General features: G+C 36.5%; 1 protein-coding gene across 1 annotated transcript in view; it reads left to right on the top strand.

Moving 5' to 3' along the window:
• Positions 1–5,294: 5,294 nt before the first annotated feature.
• Positions 5,295–20,290, top strand: part of LOC121733582 (cAMP-dependent protein kinase catalytic subunit 3) — a 36,878-nt gene continuing 21,882 nt past the window's right edge. Inside the window, exons 1-2 of the mRNA XM_042123881.1 lie at positions 5,295–5,639; positions 20,054–20,222. Of these exons, the coding sequence (XP_041979815.1) occupies positions 5,462–5,639; positions 20,054–20,222 (347 nt within the window). The 5' untranslated portion in view covers positions 5,295–5,461. The remainder of the gene's footprint in view (positions 5,640–20,053; positions 20,223–20,290) is intronic.

Genomic DNA, 20,290 nt, shown 5'->3' with positions numbered 1-20,290 from the left:
GCAGGCGGCCCGCACCTCGACGCGTGATGCGCACGCGCATACATTGTTATCATTATTGTCCAAACAAACAAAGCATTTTAATAGGCGTTAATTTGATAAAAATATATGGCAATAGTGGAAAGGAAGGAGATAAATAGAAACCAGTGAAACAGGGATTTCCGATTAGTGATTATTACAATAGTCACATTCCGACAAAATGATAAGGATGCATTTGAAGTAACGTTTTGAGTAAAATTGGGTCATTAATATTTATTTTGTAGTTTTGGCTCTGTTCTTCATATTCTTTAGTGTACTTTAATGAGTGTAAATTATTATTAGGTGTTATTACTTATTATTTATTTTATTATTTACTTACTGTAAGTATATTTAGTTGATTCCCATTGGATTAATCACGTCATTTAGAATTATAGATAATGTAATATATATAAAAACGAAATTAATTAAATTAAAACAGTTTTTTTTGTAAGTATTTATTTTGTTTTAAAGTTGTTCACAGGTTTACAAAATTAGTTTGATTTTTATGTAGCAAAATTTATTAAATTGTTACTTATTCCTTTATCCCTCTGTCTTAGTTTCTTTGTTTTGTGAACATGTCACACCTAACAAAAAGCACCTAAAACATCTGTACCTGCTGGTATTTTATCAATTAGTGTCTACTGGGTTTTCAAAATATTTCAGTCTGAGCTCCAAATACTGTATTTAATTTATAAAACTTTCAATTTCTTCCGACGATTCATGATCGTTTTGAAATCGCAAACTCATTTTGAAAAGACCAAATCAATGGAGGCGCGCTTGCTGTTGGTCTGAGCGTTTCGATTGGTTCAAACTCCTCTAATATTATATAGTTTATGATGTCAAGGCAGTTCATTTATAGTTAATTGAAATTAAATGGAAAGTATGTTAAATACGAGAATTAGATCATACTAATACATATGTATTAAAATGTAAATCATAAACGGAGGAATGTCAAGTTTTTACCAAAGTCAAGTTATATTATCGTCTATTACAAGAAGATTACAGATGATTAAGTAGAAGACACGGTATAAATTTGGCAATTCTAAAGCTTAAGAACATTGTAGTTTTATTGCTAGTTGTGTAAGTGTTATAACTTATAACCATATATCGGAATTCAGTGATATTAGTAATATATTGTCATTTAATTGTAAGTCATATATTATGCTTGTTGCCCAATAAAGTTTTTAAAATAATATGTTGCTTTCTTTTACTGAAACCATGTTACAGCGCGACCTACTGGACCCTCGTACCTACTAACAAACGTCACATTTATTTTCTTTAAACCCGCTGTACACATTGGGCCAACCTTGGAGACCCACTTGGCCTGACTTGGCCAAGTGGGTCTCCAAGCCAAGCCAAGTTGCAGTAAGCGCCGTTGTATGATATGATGCCAAATGAGCCAGCGCATTTGGCCAACGTACACGTTGGCAAAATGCGCTGGCCCAATGTGTTGGTTCAATGTTGGTCCAATTTATACAGCAGGTTTATGGACTTCAGCTCTCGTAATTAAAATAACGTAATAATTAAAAATAAAAATGAATTTTAAATTCAATTAGTCTCCCCAAAACTGGAGTAATTCGTAAAAGTTCAGGGAAGGTTTATATTCGGTTGAAAGTGATAATATCACTTTCAACCGAATATAAACCTTCCCTGAACTTTCATACAACATATTATGTTGACTGAATGTGTTAAGTTAATCCGGGTTATCTATATTAAAAACCACAAATTTAATTGAATGATACCTTTCTATCTGGGTAGGATCCGTATGGAATATGGATTAGGAACCACGGTCCACCAATGTTTTAATTATGTTAAGTACAAAACGCAGAAAGACTTCGCGTGTTGTCCCTGATGCATAAAGTTAATATACCTAACGGAATAGAGCAACAATCTCGAGCTGTCAAACGTAACCAAAATTGGCTTTCATCTGTGTGAAAAATATGTGTACGTATACATTTACACAAGCATGATTGAACATGAATTCTATGAAATTAAGGTGCCCATACACGGGACAATTTGTCGTTTCGATCGATCGTCAAGAAAATCGTCCAATCGATCTTTTGAACGTAAAATCGTTTGCGATATTGCTACACACGTACAATTTATCGTTCGATTTTAACATCGAGGAGATAAATCGTTACGATAATTGTCCCGTGTATGGCCACCTTGAAATTGTCAACGTGCGGAACATTTCTTCCCAATTTTTATTATTTTCCGCCTAATTTATTTGCACAAAATATCACAATTCACAACACAATGCGACATAGAACCACGTGTCATTTCAAATCTGACATAAGGAGATAGCCTTATTTAAAGTACTGTGGAGCGAGAGAGAGCAGTACACTTAAATTATTCAGCATTCGCTCTATCATATTTGGCTGGATGTAAAAAGAATGAATGAACATGACATAAGCCCGGGTTAGTTGACTCTGGGATAAATTCTTCTGGTGCAATATGTAGTATGAGTTAAAAATTAAAAACGTTAACACTGAGTTATTAAGCCCCGGGTTATTTATTTAACTCAAAGTTTTGACGCAAGTGGACCTAGGTATATTAACTTTATGCCCAGATGTATATTTGCGCGAACTAAGTGTTTACTTTTATAGTTTATAAGGTCTGAAACCTCACGAAGTTTTGTAACTCGCCTAATAGTTAAACTTTAAACAGACATGGTTAAAAACCATATCTAATCCTTAACATGTAATTTATTGTAATTTCTATAGCGTTTGTAACTTACTTCTATTTGCCGAACTAGTTACTGCTATAGGTACTATTTAACGCAATCAAAGTTGCAAGATCTTCACGGATCATGCCTATTGCAATATTATATACAACTATCTGACACTAGTATAGGTACTGACTACGCATCTATGGATCGGGCACTTTTGTTTTCAAACAGCGAAGCCATCTTGCTCCGACGCGTTGCGACTTGCGGTACGTATACACTATACGCATTATAATATTTGCGTTACATTGACGTGCGATAACAAATCTATATATATAAATTATATAAGTATATAAAAGTATAAAACTCAAAGGTGACTGACTGACATGGTGATCTATCAACGCACAGCCTAAACCACTGGACGGATCGGGCTGAAATTTTGCATGCAGGTAGATGTTTTGACGAAGGCATCCGCTAAGAAAGGATTTTGATAAATTCCAACCTCAAGGGGTTAAAATAGGGGATGAAAGTTTGTATATAATAATACTTCTTAACGCGAGCGAAGACGCGGGCAATAGCTCGTATATTATAATATTACTAGATGACGCCTGCAACTCCGTAGCGCCAAACCGTACATGTTTCCAGGATCCTAATATGTCCTTTCTCGGGACCTAAAATGAAGTGAAGTGGTAACAGACAGACAGACTCACTTTCTTAATTATATCCATACGATGGTAGTACAGTGCAGCAGTGGTACAAACGTTCATTCATCCTTCCATTTAATCTCCTGTAAAATCTAAGTAAGGGTTTATTCAGACCGCAACCCGACGAGTAGATAATATTATGCAAATTTGTCAAATCCATACAAATTTAGAAATGCATCTACGCGTCGCGTTGCGGTCTGAATTGACCCAATGTCGAAGCGACAACGCAGCGCGACGAAGCATTGTGGCCTCGTTTGAACGGCGCGATGTATTTGGCGCGTGCCCGCTCTGTTAACGGTTAGCACGCTCGACTGGTGGCTACTGTATCTTGTAAGGCAAGTCATCATATTGCACTGCAAATTGCATTGTACAGTTTGTGCTAGAGGCTAGAACAAACTTAATAAAGGAGTTACTAGCTATGATTTTGCAGACCAATAGGAGTTAGGACAGGCTTTAAAACAGCTGCATTTTCTTACGTAATCGATTCTCCGATTGGTGTTTAGTGTTAAGAATCTATAGTACCGTAGTTATAAATAATAATTATACCGATATCATGAAGATAAAAATTTTATTCGTTTGCATTATAGGCTCAGAAAGTAGGTACTGGATCAATTTTAATGAAATGAAAATGAGGCTCTCTTTATCGTGGACAATGACCATTGACCATAGATAAAGCAACCAGGAGTTTCCCACTCTACTCGTAGTACTTCTAAATTCAAATTTATCAAATTTTACTTATTTGAAATCTGGATCAAAATTAATGAAATCTGGCACAAAATACAGGGTGTAACAAAACTAAGCAATAATACTTTAGGGTGTTTGTGTGTTCCTGATATAGAGTTCACTGTGAAAGTAGCAGCGCTGAAAGAGCAGATTGTTTTTTCTTATTTGCATGGACAAGCGCCCCAGCGTCATGAATATTCCCATACAAAAGAAGTTACTCTATCAGCGCTGTTATACACCCCGAAAAGCAGCCTTTCCCAAAGTGGGCGATAGCGCCCCCTTGTGGGCGGTGAAGGTCTAAAGGCGGTGTGCGTGTGGGACCCGGTTATTACTTACTTAGTTTTGTTGTACACCTTGTATATGGAACTAGATGACGCCCGCAACTCCGTTGCGCCACAATTCCTTTATCGCGCAGGAACCGTACATTCTTCCGAGATAAAAAGTATCCTATGTCCTCCTTTCCTAGGACTCAAAGTCTATCTCAATACCAAATATTAGCAAAATCGGTTCAGTGGTTTAGGCGTAAAGAGGTACCAGACCAATAGATACACATTCACATTTACCTCTATGATATTAGTATGGAAAGACTACGGGAAAGGAGGCTCCATCATGGCCAAGTTTTCCATCCAAGTTGTAAAAATGTAGAGCCCATTATTTCAAATAATGGCCTCTACTGGTTTCAGACCTTACAAAATATGTTTTTTTATTACTTATTATTTAACTACCAAAGCAGAAACCGTGCATAGTTTTGAGTAGATCTATACTACTTACAGCAGAGTTGAGCGCGTACGTCTCATGAGTTTTCCGCCACTAACTGCGGATATTAGGTGAAATCGAGGCAAGGTTCATACATTCCATAATGGACATGTTTCATATTATAAACTCTTCTATTATTTATTTAATTGAAATTGCGAGCAGTAAAATGTTAAGATAGATTTAGATATTTTTTAGTTTGATTATTTAAACCAAGCTTACAAGCTCTTTGGCTCTATATGACGTTCGCGCTAGGACAACGCTACCCAAAGTACCCATGGTGCGAAGCTCCGATTGATATTCTAGAAACGTTAGCTAGGAAGTCGTCATCATGATGATAAATAAGATTAGTTATATTTTTGTAATTTTTGTTTAGAGACAAGAATAAAATGTTTCGCACGTTACTAGCGGGTGTCGACGCGCCGGCGACCAGCGCCAGTAGAGACTGTACCGCGAGGCGCGCTTCACGCCCGTAGCGCCGACGCGGACTCCGCGAATATCGTAGCAAGTAGCAACTAAATGACAATAAAATAAAAATAAACTTTTTAATTTTAAATAAAGACTATTGCATATAAGTTTAGGAACTTTAAAAAAATAAAATATGATGATGGCCAGTGCGAAACTCGTGAGGGAGTGCAGTTCGGAGCTGAGCTCGGACGTCCGGTCGCTGTCTCTGGCGTCGTCCACGGAGGAGCAGGACTCCATCACCACGGAGTCCGAGTACTCCGAGGAGGAGAAGGAGTACGAGCTCGATGATCTCCAGATACTCAAAACCATTGGTGAGTTGATGGCCGCTTTTATTATTTTGCTCAATTTATAACCAACTTTCAAAAAGGAGGAGGTTATATGTTCGGCTGTGGATATTTTTTTAATATTAAGTAGGTAAGTTATGTTAGAGTAAGAACGAAGAAACAAGAGGAAGGAGGGAAGAAGAAACTGCATTAAAAAGCTACAGAGTCCAGTTTCTTGCTTTCAGTTTTTCAGTCAAGTTTTTCAGTTGCAGTGTGTAACGTAGCGTTATGTTCTATTTCCCATTTTAATAATTTAAACCTTTTAATCATTACCTTATCTGTACTCTTTTTATCTGTATTATGGAAAAATAATTGAATCTTAGATAAAATTGAAGTTGATGTTTTTTTTGGAATATAATTTTCATCATCAAAGCAAACTAAGTATTTGACGACTTATGATGAAAAGATGAAAAGCGCGGAAGATTTCAGTCACCCATAAATCAGGTCGAGACTTAATAATTTTAGGTTTGCATAAAAAATATAATTTTATAAATAGGTATTTACCTATTTATAAAATTTGGTCGCCCATGATGATACAATTTTAATTTATTGGATATTGACAGTTGCGGGCCCATGTAGCCTGTTGGATGAGAGTAGCAGGAGATCGGTCATCTTGGCGTTCATTGAGAGAGGGCCATGCCCAGCTGTGGACGACTATAAGCTGATATGATGGCTATTGACAATTACTATTGTTTGCCACAAGCTGTGGCAAACTCTCGTTTGTTTCAACATTATTTTTTTTCTAATTCTTAGGTTATCACTGCTTTAGTTTGAAAATTAATACGACCAATAATTTTAATAATCAATAAACATAACTTTTGTTATGCTTTTAAAAACGAGGAAAAAAGTTCTTGCTGTCTGATTACTTACTGCTCTACATAATTATATCAATTAACATGATCATAAAACTAACGAAAGGTACCTATTACTGTTTCTTCGTGGTAATTAAATAATTATAAAAATAACTTTACTTTATTAAATTAGTAATTAACTTTAATTTGTTTAAAACTTTGGTTAATCTGAATGTTACCAATTTACTTAAATCATTCAATACCATCTAGCCGATCGACTCGGACTTTCTTAAGTCTGAAAAATGTTCAGTTAACATATTTCAATTAAAATCCTAATAAATTACTGAAGAAATCGACTACCTTAGGATCAACCTTGGGATGCGACCTAAGAGCAACCTCGCACGACCAGTGGTTGGATTCAGCCAACTGCGTATTTCTGAACCGCGACGACCTTACGTCCTACTGCTATGTTTTTACCACTCTAACATAATGAGGCATATAAAAGAGGCAGCCATGAAGAAGTTTCTTCTTAAGATGAGACGTGTGGGAGGTCAATTTTCCTCCTTATCCTTTCAATATGAAGATTTTGCACCTGTTTATGTAGAGCAGGGGTTCTCAAACTTATTTTGTGTACTGCCGACTTTGAGAACATATTATGTTTTAGCGCCCACTTTGTTTCAATTTAAAATGCATCCAGGTGAAATAAGTCGGGGTGACCAAGCCACTACACAACGCCCCCATTTTTTTTCTGGGTCCCACACCGCCCCACCCTTTAAGTAGACCTTCAGCGCCCACAAGGGGGCGATATCGTCTACTTTGGGAAAGGCTGATGTAGAGTTTCCCTAGAACGAGGAGCCTATACATATCCCTCATATATAGATGTACTTAAACAAAGTTGTAGGCAGACCTCATCCTCTTTTCTTAATACCGTTTTACTTGAGTATACGCGAGATTTCTAGCTAGAATCTAGATATATTACCTTCTATCTCCTCTTTGTTTGTCCTACGATGTCGCTAACAGTAATATGCAGCTTCGTAACTAAACCGCTGAGGGTCGAGCGTCTGCAGTCTCGTCACAAAATTAGCTTTAGTTCCTTTGTGGTGAGAGTACCGACGAATCTTCTTTCGACCTTTGAGGCGCCGGAGTTCTGGCCGATGGATGTATAGACCACATCCATCCGGAGGTTCCGGGGGAGACTCCGGAATGAAGCGCGTCACGTAGCCGTCAACACGTGACAAAGTGTAGTTTTAAGTGTATAATAATAATATGTATGTTAGTTGTTAAGGTATATAATATTATAATATGAATATGTATGTTAGTCTGTAAGGTATTTGTATTATGGGCCTAGATGCCTGAAATAAATGGTAAAATAAAATAAATAAATAAATAAACCATAATATATTTATCCACTACAACAATAGATAAACGTAATAAACCATAAGTTTACCATGTTTATATTGTATCTTATCGAGTAATCGGCGCTACGATAAGTCGTAGTTCGATACGGAAGTCCTTGGTCTAAATGTGAGGTGCAGTCCCGACCTACTACCGATATGGGCCAAGGACGCCTGACCTCCGGGCACCATGGCAACGGATTACTGTTTGTTTACTATCAAAGGTCACTGCGATTAATGGGAGTGGGTGATAAGTGCAATGTTTTTGTTAGTATACCTCTTGAAATCCATAGTAATAAGTGCGAAATGTTTGTTATCTACATGAACTAAAAAGGTAAAACCGTAGAAGGATTTAGATAAAATTTGGTATTGCGATGCTTTTATTTCGGTGAAAGGTCAAGTTTGAATATGGAAAACTGTACGCAATAAATTAATTTAAAAGAAAAATATCTTTTGAGTTATAAAATGAGCAGCTTTCGCGAAACTCAAAGTCGTGTCGGTCTCTATAATTACTTATACCTATTATATTTATAACTCTAATGTGATGAATGATTGATATTAATTTCAGATTTAGCAAAATATACGGAGGACATGTGAGATTCTAAAAAAAGAAGTTGAACTTTCACTAGACGTTCGCGCTATATTTCTATGGCACAAAGGCGTGAGTCACACGAGAGGTAGCGATTGTGTGGGCGAAACAGAGCACAGCACATCTCATCTCGTGCCCTGTGCTTCGTACATTACCTGCCCTGCCCCAGATCTACGTGTCACGACTGCACCATTTACCTTGTCGCTTTCACGTATTTTATTTAGCACTGAGCCTCTTAGGAGTTAGGACATATTAAATACTCGTATGTATATTTAAACGCTACGTACAGTTGCTCCTGCGAATTAAAGTTGATGGTCAAGGAGCATATTATTAAAGCATTTGTCGCTTCTGCTACATTTATTAGCTTTTTCTATGAGTGTAGCTTTGTTTAAGAAAAAATATTCTACAAACTTCATACTAGGGAAACAGCGCATTCTTTACCTGTTTATGTTTTTTCTTTCGTACTAAAACTGTAAACTGTAAAGCTCGGTAGCATCAGATTCAAATGCTTTTAGGATACGAACTGTTGGAGTTATGACCTTACAGGACAGTCTTTTTTCAAGTGTAACACTTTCTCTATGGGGCATTTTATGTGCATGTGAGGCAATAATTTTAGTGATAATTTATAGTGGTTTTAAGACTTTTAAAGCTATCTATAGTAGTTATAGGTTATGATAACAATATTTGTCGTCGGCATTGTCATGTGATGTGATTGCATAGTGCATGTAGGTCAGTGTTCCACACCACATTCAGATCGGAAAGTAATGCGTGCAAATTACAGACGTTATCTAAGTTAACGTTGATTACTCTTTCATATTGTTTGTCCTAGATAGTCGTCGCATGTGACATAACATGAAATTATTATCGGTTCAGCAAAGTAACTTTGCTGTTGCACACAAAAGTTTGAGGACTAGAGTTGCAAAGACTTTGTATGAAACCAATAAAACCAATTAGGATCAATTTTTTGCCTAATAACCTAATTTATTGCTCTACATCTTTTGTTTAGCTCGTCAGATACGAGTAAGTATCGTTATACAAATATTGTCGATATCAGACATCGTGTTACATTCAATTGACTGTTGTATTATATAGTTTCTGGACCAAAAACAATATTATAGAATATCAATGACGAAGGCTAGGTTTTCTTCAGTGGGAAATCGTAGTCCCATTAGGTGGCGGCTTTAGACAACTTTTAAATATCATGTGAAACTAATAGGGATTGCAAAATTGCCCAAACTATAGGAGCCCCGCGACTCTGTTTGATATTATACAACTTTAAGGCGCTGTGGTTGTTGCAACTACGTAAAATAGGTTTTTTAAAACACGTTTTTAGTAAAAGAAATGTCATTATTTAAGTATAAAATAAGTACCGTTTTAAAATTGAGAAAATTTCCTATACGCAAAGGTATATTAGTACACAATTTGAAAAATTCTGCTCGATAGAAAAAAATCTCAAAGATGACTGTTATAACGCTGTTTTTCATAATTAAATCATTTTATGGCTAAATTACACACTTTCTAGAAAAAACAAAAAATGTAGTATATGTGTCGTAACCTAACGTAAACGATTTGATATATTTGATTTGTGTAATACTAAAAACAAAAGGTTTTTACTCCTATTTTCTATTATCAAGGCACGCGGCGAGCGCGTAACAGCCACTGTACAAGGCGCGCTGATATGAATGTTATTTTAATGTCCTTAACGTCGATATTCGTACTGACAGACATCGACCTGCTTATTTTAGGGACTACTGGGCCTTAAGAGCTTAGGATATACGGTATACCACTAGAAACATGTTGTACCAGCCGTTCAATCATAGCCAGTGTTTATAGATCATCATAGTGATTGTTTTCGCGCCAATAACGACTCGAATTGATGACATTGTGATGTTAGTGTAATGGAAAATTACTTTCCAAGATTGATGGCGGCTATTATGGTGGCATAAACAAGACGGAGTGCAACCACATTTTATACCACTTGTGGCGACGAGCATGACACTGTATTTATATCCCACTACCACATCAATAATTGTACTACAAGCTGCAGGAGATTAATACCTAGTATACATTCCTGTTCGAGTAATTAATGAGAGCAAATTAATTTAATGTGATTTATCACCTTGTAAATAAGACGCAATAATTAGGTGATAGCTGCAGGCTACAGCGCATCTAGAGGATAGAAACTAGAAAGGCTAAACGGGAAATTTCTTTACGATGATAATAAGTCCTGATTTTTCTGCATATTGTGTATTTTTTAATACATTTCTAGTTCGCCACGGAAAATATTTAGATGGTAGTCAAGATGCAAAATACGATGTCCGTCTGCTAAAAAGTTGTGTGGACATTAACATACGCCCAAAGATATTCAAAAGAAAGTTTGAGAGGAAGCATATTGCAGTCACGCGTCCGAGGAAATTGTGCTCTGTTCAAAATTGTGCATTCATGGCCGCTGCTTTATTTCAAACGGCATCTCAATTATGTGTTGAAATCTCAAAGTAAATTTCTAAATTTAAAGACGTCGAGCTATCTACAACTTAAGGATTTTCCTATTTTTTAGGCAATAAACTGTGATGATTCATAAACATTACATATATAGCTCTTCAAAACCAATCTAAATAACGTAATGGGATTAGACTAATGCGTATAAAACATCTGGCTACTCGTTATAATACCCTATTTTTGTTTGAGCTAAGATCAATTTAAATTAGGCGACCTATTTCCTGTGAAGCGACCTACATTTTCTTTTACTCTGTATTCCGAAGAAAGCTTGGCAAAGGCTCTACCTGCCGTTATAATTATAAAAGTTAGATTCAAGCTATCAAGAGTTTAGAGCGTCATGAAACAGTCTTATTAACGGCGACTTTGAACTCTTATTTATACAGTTTTATAGAGCTGCTAAATATGATGATTTGTCTCAGATTAATGAATTGACGCGGTGTGATCTTGAGACGTTTGTATCCAAATGTCCAAAAGTCCTTGTTTTAATTTTAGCTTCAGGAAAACAGTTTCGGAACAACCGCAGCAGGAAAAGTTACATTGATGAACTTCATCTCATCATCTCTCAGATGAGATTAAAAAATTAAAATACTATAGAACAGATTCAAGATATATTACATTTTGAACCAACATTTTAAATGTGTTCAGCGTATGTACTGTGTACAAACAGTTCAAGAATAATTTCATAAGAAAGTAATAGATGTCAATGAGAAAATACCAGGAATGTTCGTTGCGTTATCTGTAGCTAGCACGCAACATTTTACATGACTCTTGTATATTTAACTATCCTCATTTCGTACGTATTCATTTAAAATAAAGTAAAACACGCGGCAACTAAAGCTAATCGCTTTAGAACAAACAGAAACTCACGTACGATTGTTTCTTTCGATTTTCAAAAATTGAATTCTTAAAAGAACCTAATTTAATAAATTAAACAAACTGAAAACGTGTGATAATACGCATTTTTTATGATGTGTAAAGAATTTAAATAATTTTCTCCTCAGTCATCAATCATCATCATTAATCTGTATGCTCCCTTCATAACATAATTTGGATTTAACTTGGCATTACTTTGTCTGTTTTTGCGTACCACCAGTTTTTAAGTTTTTTAAATATTTTGTAGAGTGTAGCAAATAATTTGACGTACAGACTAAACCTTAAACGTACTCGTAGTGGGATTTCAACAATAAAGTTTTATTATAATTATAATAATCGGTCATGATTTTGAATTAATATAATAATTAATAAACGTTATTCATATTATGATAATATAGGATCTCTATCTACTGCTTGCGTCACAATTTTTATTGATATATGCCGTACTTTATATGAGCTAGTACTATTAGTTCGCTGGAGCCATCAACAGATGATGGGTTTCGGAGCTGCCAACAGCCAACACGTGCCGACTTAACATAATAAGGGATTACTGAACTACGTCTACGTTCAAAAGTGGCTGTCGATCATTTTACATTCTGCCCGTTAGTAGCTGAGCTACTTTTAAATATTATGCTTGTTTTAAAAACTTTTATGTAGACGTCGGAGTTGCCTTTAATCTTCCACAGTACTCAGGCTCGACAGGTTCGACCTCATATAAATACCAACTACTCCCTCTAGAATCTAGATCGTATCCAACGAAGGGCCGCTCGAATTGTTGACTGCCATAATGTTTCAAACTGGCTGGACCCCTTGGAATTACGCCGAGATGTAGCTTCGTATCCTCTATCAGTTGTATCACGGGGATGCTCTGAGGAATTTTCGGAACCTATACCTACTGCAACTTTTCGCCATCGATCCACACGAAAAATATACCATCCTCATCACCTTGATGAGTGGCAGTCTTCCACCGTGCCTTTTCGCGTAATTTTGAAACTCTATAATTATGACCTGCAATCCTTCAAGAAAAGAGCTTATTACACCTGCAGCTCTTCTGATGTTCCGAGTGCCCATGGGCGACGGTAGTTGGTTTCCTTCAGGTGACCCGTTTGTTCGTTTGCCCCCTTATTTTATAAAAAAAAAGTAGGCACTTCTGAACATTTGAGCCAAACATCATCAAAACCCAAAAGCTGATTATGCATTTCACTGATTATCACTCTCGCGTCTTTTCTCTTGCATTCTGGTTTCTAGAAATTCTTCAGCTATAAAAATCATCATATTTATCTCTATTAATTTTTTGCAAGTCATAGGTAGTCGGAAAGATTTTTTCGATGAAAGTAATTTTATTAAACTAAACCTGCTGGCTAGTGATCTATAAATATAATAATAAAGAGACTGCATTATATATGATGAAGAATTTTTAACACACTAAAAATGATATTCATACATTTGTACATAAAGTAATTTTTTTTATGAGATAAGGGGGCAAACGAGCAAACGGGTCACCTGATGGACAGCAACTTCCGTCGCCCATGGACACTCGCAGCATTAGAAGAGCTGCAAGTGCGTTGACGGCCTTGTAGAGGGAATATAGGATAATAGGGGAGGATAGGGATGGGAAGGGAAGGGAATAAGGGAGGGAAAGGGAATAGGGTAGGGGATTGGGCCTCCGGCAATCTCACTCACTCGGCGAAACACAGCGCTAGGCTGTTTCACGCCGGTTTTCTGTGAGAACGTGGTATTTCTCCGGTCGAGCCGGCCCATTCGGCACATGGGAACGTATTTTGGTAAAAGCACTCGACAATCGACATCCTTAGAATTTTTATGGTAACTACAGATCACAGATGACTAAATAGCAGGATGGCCCTTGGGGAACTGGGGAAGTCTTCGCAGTCAATCTAGTCTGGTCTAGTGACAAGTGGTATTGTTATTTGTTACTTCCGGATTAGGCGCGAGTCCCGCCGCCCGCGTGGTCGGCGGCCAAGTTCCGCGCACGCCAACAACGTCAGGCAGCGCACGCGCACGTCACACCGCGACCGTTGCCCCGATCACATTGTCTCGAGTCTGGGAATTACAATAAATAAAATACACATAAGGACACACACATAGAGACTGCACGTAGCTTGACTAGCTGTAATGGTCAGCAGATTATTTTGATCCAGTTAAGCTAGTAGGAGAACAGAACAAAAAATCCTTGGTGCTCGCTTACCTAGGGCCTGATTACACCTACCGAGTAGAGTGGCGTCGAGACAGTGCCAGCAGCTCAGCAGCACATCCATTCGAAACATACCGAGTGCTTGGTCGCGAGTCGCGACTCGCGAGCACTGTCTCGCTATTCGCCACTCTGCTCGGTGGGTGTCAATCATGAAGCTAATACAAGTGTGAATTATAATAGGCATTAGACATGTCACTCTTACCTAACATTTGCGAGTATACACAATGACACATACATAGATACTAGTCGAGAGAGCAATGGAGGAGGCCAGCGGCCTGCAGTCTGAAGTGAAAATCCTATGCCTCTGCAGACGTGAGTCGTTGTAGGTTTTAGGCAGAGCTCCTATACTCCTCCATGGAAAAAGACACAGATTAGGCTCCCAAAATATTGTTTTGAAATTACGACATGTTATTGTTGTAGAGTATTAGATAAAAACATTTCCAAATTTCTTTATCATCGCTCTCTAATCTCTTAAAACTTGTTTGAACTGTTACATATTATATTGAAATTTTGCTACAAAAACAGAATTAAATATTTAGTTTTACTGGTTAGTTAAACACGCAAGTACATATTTTATATTCCAAATAGGTACATTATAAATTGCACTACCTAATCGCATAATTTAAACAACTCAATTTACTTTCAAATCGATATTCATATTGTTAACGTACTTATTTACCTTGAAGTTAAACGTATCGTAGAGATATTATGTTCCAAGCGACGTGACTACTCAGGCTTCATATTAAATCTTAAAATTTGTATGAATTTGTGCGTCTGAAAAACCACATGCCAAACCAAAAGTAAGTCTTGGTAATTTTATTTTTACTTGGTGGTTATTGTATTTCTTAGCTTCATTGTTCGTATCACAGATAATATGGTTTAAGTCTTTAGAGTTTTAGAACGATGAATTGTAGGGGATTGTTGAATTTGGAAAGTTCATTATCATGTCGATAGTCGGTTGGCAACCCTCCAGAGATTAGATTTGGGTGTTTGGTGATCGGTGACAGTGAGTTGAGATTGCAGAGGTGAGATTATTATCAGTGTCACCTGCTGAAGCTATAAAGATAGCGAAGCCGCAAAACAGACTCCAGCAAACGAAAAATCAAAATGAGCAATGAAAAAATAATGTATAGATACTGTAAATACTGTTTTGGAGACGTTTTAACTTTTGTCTTCAGTGATTCAAAGTTTGCAGAGTATGCAAAAATTAAGGATGTATCTATAAAAAAGTCAAATAGGTAGGACGTAGGTATATTATATTGAATGGCGCAAATTCATTGTTTTTTTGCCTGTGTATGTGAATTGTTAATTAATGTATAATATGGAAATGTAGAGCGTCAAGCGTACGTACTAGGTATTCAAGTCATCGTAAGTCGTCAATCGTTATTCGTATTCCTTGACAAAATCGTATACATCAAAGTAAAAAAAAAAAAAAACTCGATACATTATCACGGGCTACGTTTATTATCAGTAAAAAAAGTATCCTACAAATAGAACTTCGGCGAGATCTTGAAGGCTCGGCTATTTCTCATGTGACACCATCTTGTTACCTACACGACGTGCGGAAATTAAAATAATATTTTAAAATTAATATAAAGCGCTGTCGGGATTAAAAATACTCGGTGCAGAGGCGGCAGTACGTAAGCCGTCTTTCGGCGGCGTATGAGCTGTCTCCTTTAATTTTCCTTAGCATGTTTAAGCTAGTCACACTTCAAGAAAATAGAAGAACGATGTATTTATGTCTTCGGCCACCACGACTAGCAAACAATGAGAAATAAGTACGAACATTTTTTTGTTTGTGTTTTCTATTTTAATGATTACTAGAGATCGCCCAATGGTCGAAATTCGACCTTAGTTTCAACGACATTAGGACTACTAAGTACCTATATTTAAAAAAAAAAAAAATATTGACTATCATATTTTTTTCAACTCTTGTCTCTGGGACTCAGCCGAGATCAGCAGACTGGCCGTGTAAGCATTGTCTAATAAAAAAAACTATAATCCATTTTCAATTTGTCACCTTATTGTCAACCGTTGTCAACAGACTTCAACCATAAAAAAAGAGTATAATTCGTATGTTAGGCTTGTCACTCAAAAATCTGTCATTTTTCCTAGTGTGTGTGTTTTAGTGTGTGTAATGTTTTATTTGTTAAATTTTTTTATGATAAAAGCATAATTTCAAAATAATATTAGCTCGATGCACTCCTTCACCATATAAACTATAACTGTGCAAAATTTCATTCACCTACTTTTCCCCATTTTTCGTCAAAGGGATACAAAGTTTTTGGCTTATTATAAATATTTGTCTCCAAGAAACACTTGACAACATCAATTCTATCGCTTAAAATATTTGAAGATAAGTACTGATTTCAGTACACTGTAACTAGGACAATGTGCGAGAGTTTAAACATACACCGTACTCAATAAGCCGTTTTGTCGTAAAAATAAAATTTCACGATGGACACGGTTTATGTGTCGTAAAAATCGATATTAACAACGATTTAATATTATAATTTGTTTATTTTTAATTAATACACACTTTAACTTGAAACATTATTTGGATGCATTTCAAACGTTTGTGTTAAAACAAAGCTCAAATAAATAAGCTGCTGATAAAAAGTAGTTAATCTCACGTCAGTAGAGCCATACATCGAAGTAGAGCAGACAGAGCAGTGTTTCCCAACCTTTATCAGCCACGGACCCCCAGGAAGTCAAGCACGGTTTTCACGGACCACCTTAATAAAAAAAACAGCAAAAAATCGGATGACGTATGGTCCAGAGATGACAACGTGAACCCCCAAACAAATACCCCCAGGGGTCCGCTAACCACAGGTTGGGAAACACTGAAGTAGAGAAATCAAGTACCGTAGCTTAGGCACGGACGTAAAAAAAATAAGCTTAGGGTTAAAATTGTAGAGTTCTCTTCTGATGTTGCGAGTGTCCACGGGCTCGTTTGCCCTCTTATTTTATTTAGTAAAAAAACAGTAATAACTAGAGATTATCAACGCAAGTTACTGAAAATTCTACAATCGACAAAAACAACTTAGCCGTTTGCCTATCAAACTGTAAACATCCATTCTTGGTGCTTGAAAGTATCACCACTATTACATTGTAAATTATAGCTGGGATAATTATAATAATTAATTTATTTTAATACGTTAATTATGACATTATGTAGAACGTAAACATGGCTTGTATCCGCATCATTATTACGGTGGCAGTCTGCCGTGATTTTGATACAGCGAGGTTATCTTCGCACACGAACCACGCGCCTGTAATTTTTGTCTGCTTTACAGCGACACTAAATTATTGTCTCCTAAGAATAGATTCACAACAAAAGAAATATTTAAAAACTATTTCTGATGTCATTTTAATGTGAAAAAAAAATTTAGAGCATGCCTATTCCGCCGTCCGTCAGATAGTATTGAAAATTGAAATCTAATGTAAGCCATACACGCTGCGGTCTACCGGCGGCGAGGTCACCTGTGCAGTTATGCCTGGGCAGGTATCACTCGAATAAATTGATTTTCGATTTTGCGCCGGTCGCTTGCGCAGGTCCAAAAAACTGCACGTCGTACACGTACACACATTCCGGTCTACCAGCGCAAGCATACCTGCACAGGTGGACCTCTCCGATAAACCCTAGCGTGTATGGCAGCCATAATTTTGTTGTTGGAGGTTAAAATAAAGAGATGAAAAGTTTGCATTAGCAAATTACAATCTCATGTAATGAACAATATTTCATAGGTGTCTTTTCTCTACTCTATTATACATATTTCATGATACTTATTCCCAAAACTGCACATGCGAGAACAAAATTCCGGGGATGTACTTATTATGTGATACTAAACTTTATAGAAACTTTTGCTTTAAAAATAGCTTCAAAAATTATATTAATAGATGAACTTTCTAAGCAATTGAATATAGATAGTGGTTTAATAAGTGCGACTACTGACGGAACTCGAACTCCTGCCCCGGAGTCATCATTGTCGTCACAACGTGCGTTATGCGCATCAGTGAAAGTGGCCGAACTGGTCCCGGCGAGGTTAACGGAAAACTTAGTTTATATTTCCCTCCCTCTCGTTTCCTTTCCGGAGAGGGAGATGGACGACGCTTTACGATTTCCGTCCACAACCGCTAAGCTAATAAAACACTTTCGTTCAAGAGCGAAGACCCACGTTACGCAAGGTTTACAAATTGATTCGCGGGTAACCTTTAATTATGTAATTGCACAACATGTCGATTGTGTTGTAACTTGTAACTGTTTATAGCGTATTGTTAATCTGATCGTAACTGGCATTTTAAAAATTGTTTTTACATTTCACTTGACTTGTATTTCCCTACACGCGAGGGAATTTTATGCAGCAAGCCATACATTTCATGTCAATTTTTTTACTAAAAGTAAAAAATCATTAAAATTTAAAACCATTTGAGTACCATTCAACGTTTCTCAGTGTCCTTTAGTGTTGACGTTGGTACTTGGCGCAAATCAAAATAAATGTAAACTCCAGTCCACCTTGCGCAAGAACCGCGCTGAACGAATTACAGTGGGAGTTGGGAAACTGTGACGTCACGGGCGCTCAATTTAACTGATATTACGTAAATTTCATCGCAGACCTATGAGCTCCCGGTTAATTATGATTTATCTTTTCCTAACATAACATACGTTTGGCTGACAACTTTGAGAGAGGAATTAAGACCGCTGAAAAGATTATTTTGAGGTGAAGAAGTCATCATACAAGTACTTAATTCTTATGGCTTTAGCTATTAAGTCCAGCCTGCATAACGGATAATTTAAATTATGTTTTAGCATTATCTACTTGTTAGATAAATTGTGAATTATTTCTATGTCGCTGAACTTTTGAAAAGTATAAAACAGATTAAGTGATAACTGATAGCATAAATAGCTTGCAAAAATTCAAGTATTAGAAAACATTAGTAAGCGTGCTTATAATTTAATTCAAAAGTACTTAGACCGCTCCGCTGATAAATTGGCTGCTAATAGTGAATCCAGTACAAACGCACGTGTTGACATACAGTCACAGGCAATGTTTATAATCATCTGTGGGAGAGAAAATGTCGAAAGCGCGCGAGCTTGCGATGATATAATATTTATTCCAGCACCGCCGTCAGCGGTCAGACTGATGAGATATAGTGTTGGGTGAATCATGCACAAATGGAAGATAAAAAATGTTGGTGGTATTTATATTTATTTCATTGACCACGGTTCGATCTATTTCTGCCAATTTCTTTTGTACAGTTTTCCGTAGATATGCTGCGTGATGAATTTCGAAAAAAGTTTAAGAATTTGTAAAGTAGGTACATAATATTTTTAACAGGCTCTTTGTAGACTCTATAAAATCAAATATGTTGTAACTTTTCTCCAGTATTCACTATATCACTTATTTCTAGTTCTAGGCTACTAGAACTAGAAATAAGTGTAAAGAAGCTGTTCTTTGATATGAAAACACTTTCTTTTTTCAATCGAGTTTATCCGAATTTTCTATGAGTTTTATTTTGTCAACAACAAACAACCGCGAATTTAATGTGCTGTTCCTGTAATTCGCATGTTTATCGTATTTTATTTGTAAATATTTTCCAACGTAACTGGGATTCCACCCGTGATTCACAAATATTATGCGTTCCTTGAAGTCGGTTCCAGTAACACCCTTGAACAATGTTTTGATTCATCTCATTTATCCTATCAAACATGTTATCAGTCTAAAACGTTCGAGCTTCTTCAATTTGCTTGTATATTATAAGATGTTCTTAGGTATCAACATAATAAATAACAATTAGTGGCAATAGTACCTAAATTATTATTGTTAGAACGTGGGAAGACTTTTGTCATTACTTCGAATACACTAGGTGTCTCCATTAGTTTAACAGCAGAAACTTCCAGAATATCTAATAATATCAACAGAGCTGTGACTAAGGATCCATTAGACAATTCGTGCAGCGCGCAGATAGCAATTAACTAATGAGTGACTCTTGCAGGTGCTGATCTCTCGAATTTGTGTATTAATAATATTTATTTGTCGTAGGTACTGGCACATTCGGTCGCGTCTGCCTGTGTCGAGACAAAGCCGCAGACGAGTACTTGGCGATGAAAATTTTGTCCATGGCTGATGTCATCCGACTGAAACAAGTCGATCACGTCATGAACGAGAAAAGTATTCTAGCAGAAATTAATCATCCCTTTATAGTCAATCTGTAAGTATAAAATTTATATTCGTTACTTGAAAGAGGAAAAGTATAACATAGCTTTTCTTCATGAGAAA

The sequence above is a fragment of the Aricia agestis genome, chromosome 1 (genome assembly GCF_905147365.1).
Source record: "Aricia agestis chromosome 1, ilAriAges1.1, whole genome shotgun sequence".
Classification (NCBI taxonomy): Eukaryota; Metazoa; Arthropoda; class Insecta; order Lepidoptera; family Lycaenidae; genus Aricia; species Aricia agestis.
Note: the sequence above shows the minus strand (reverse complement) of the source record. Positions and strands in the feature narration are given on the sequence as shown.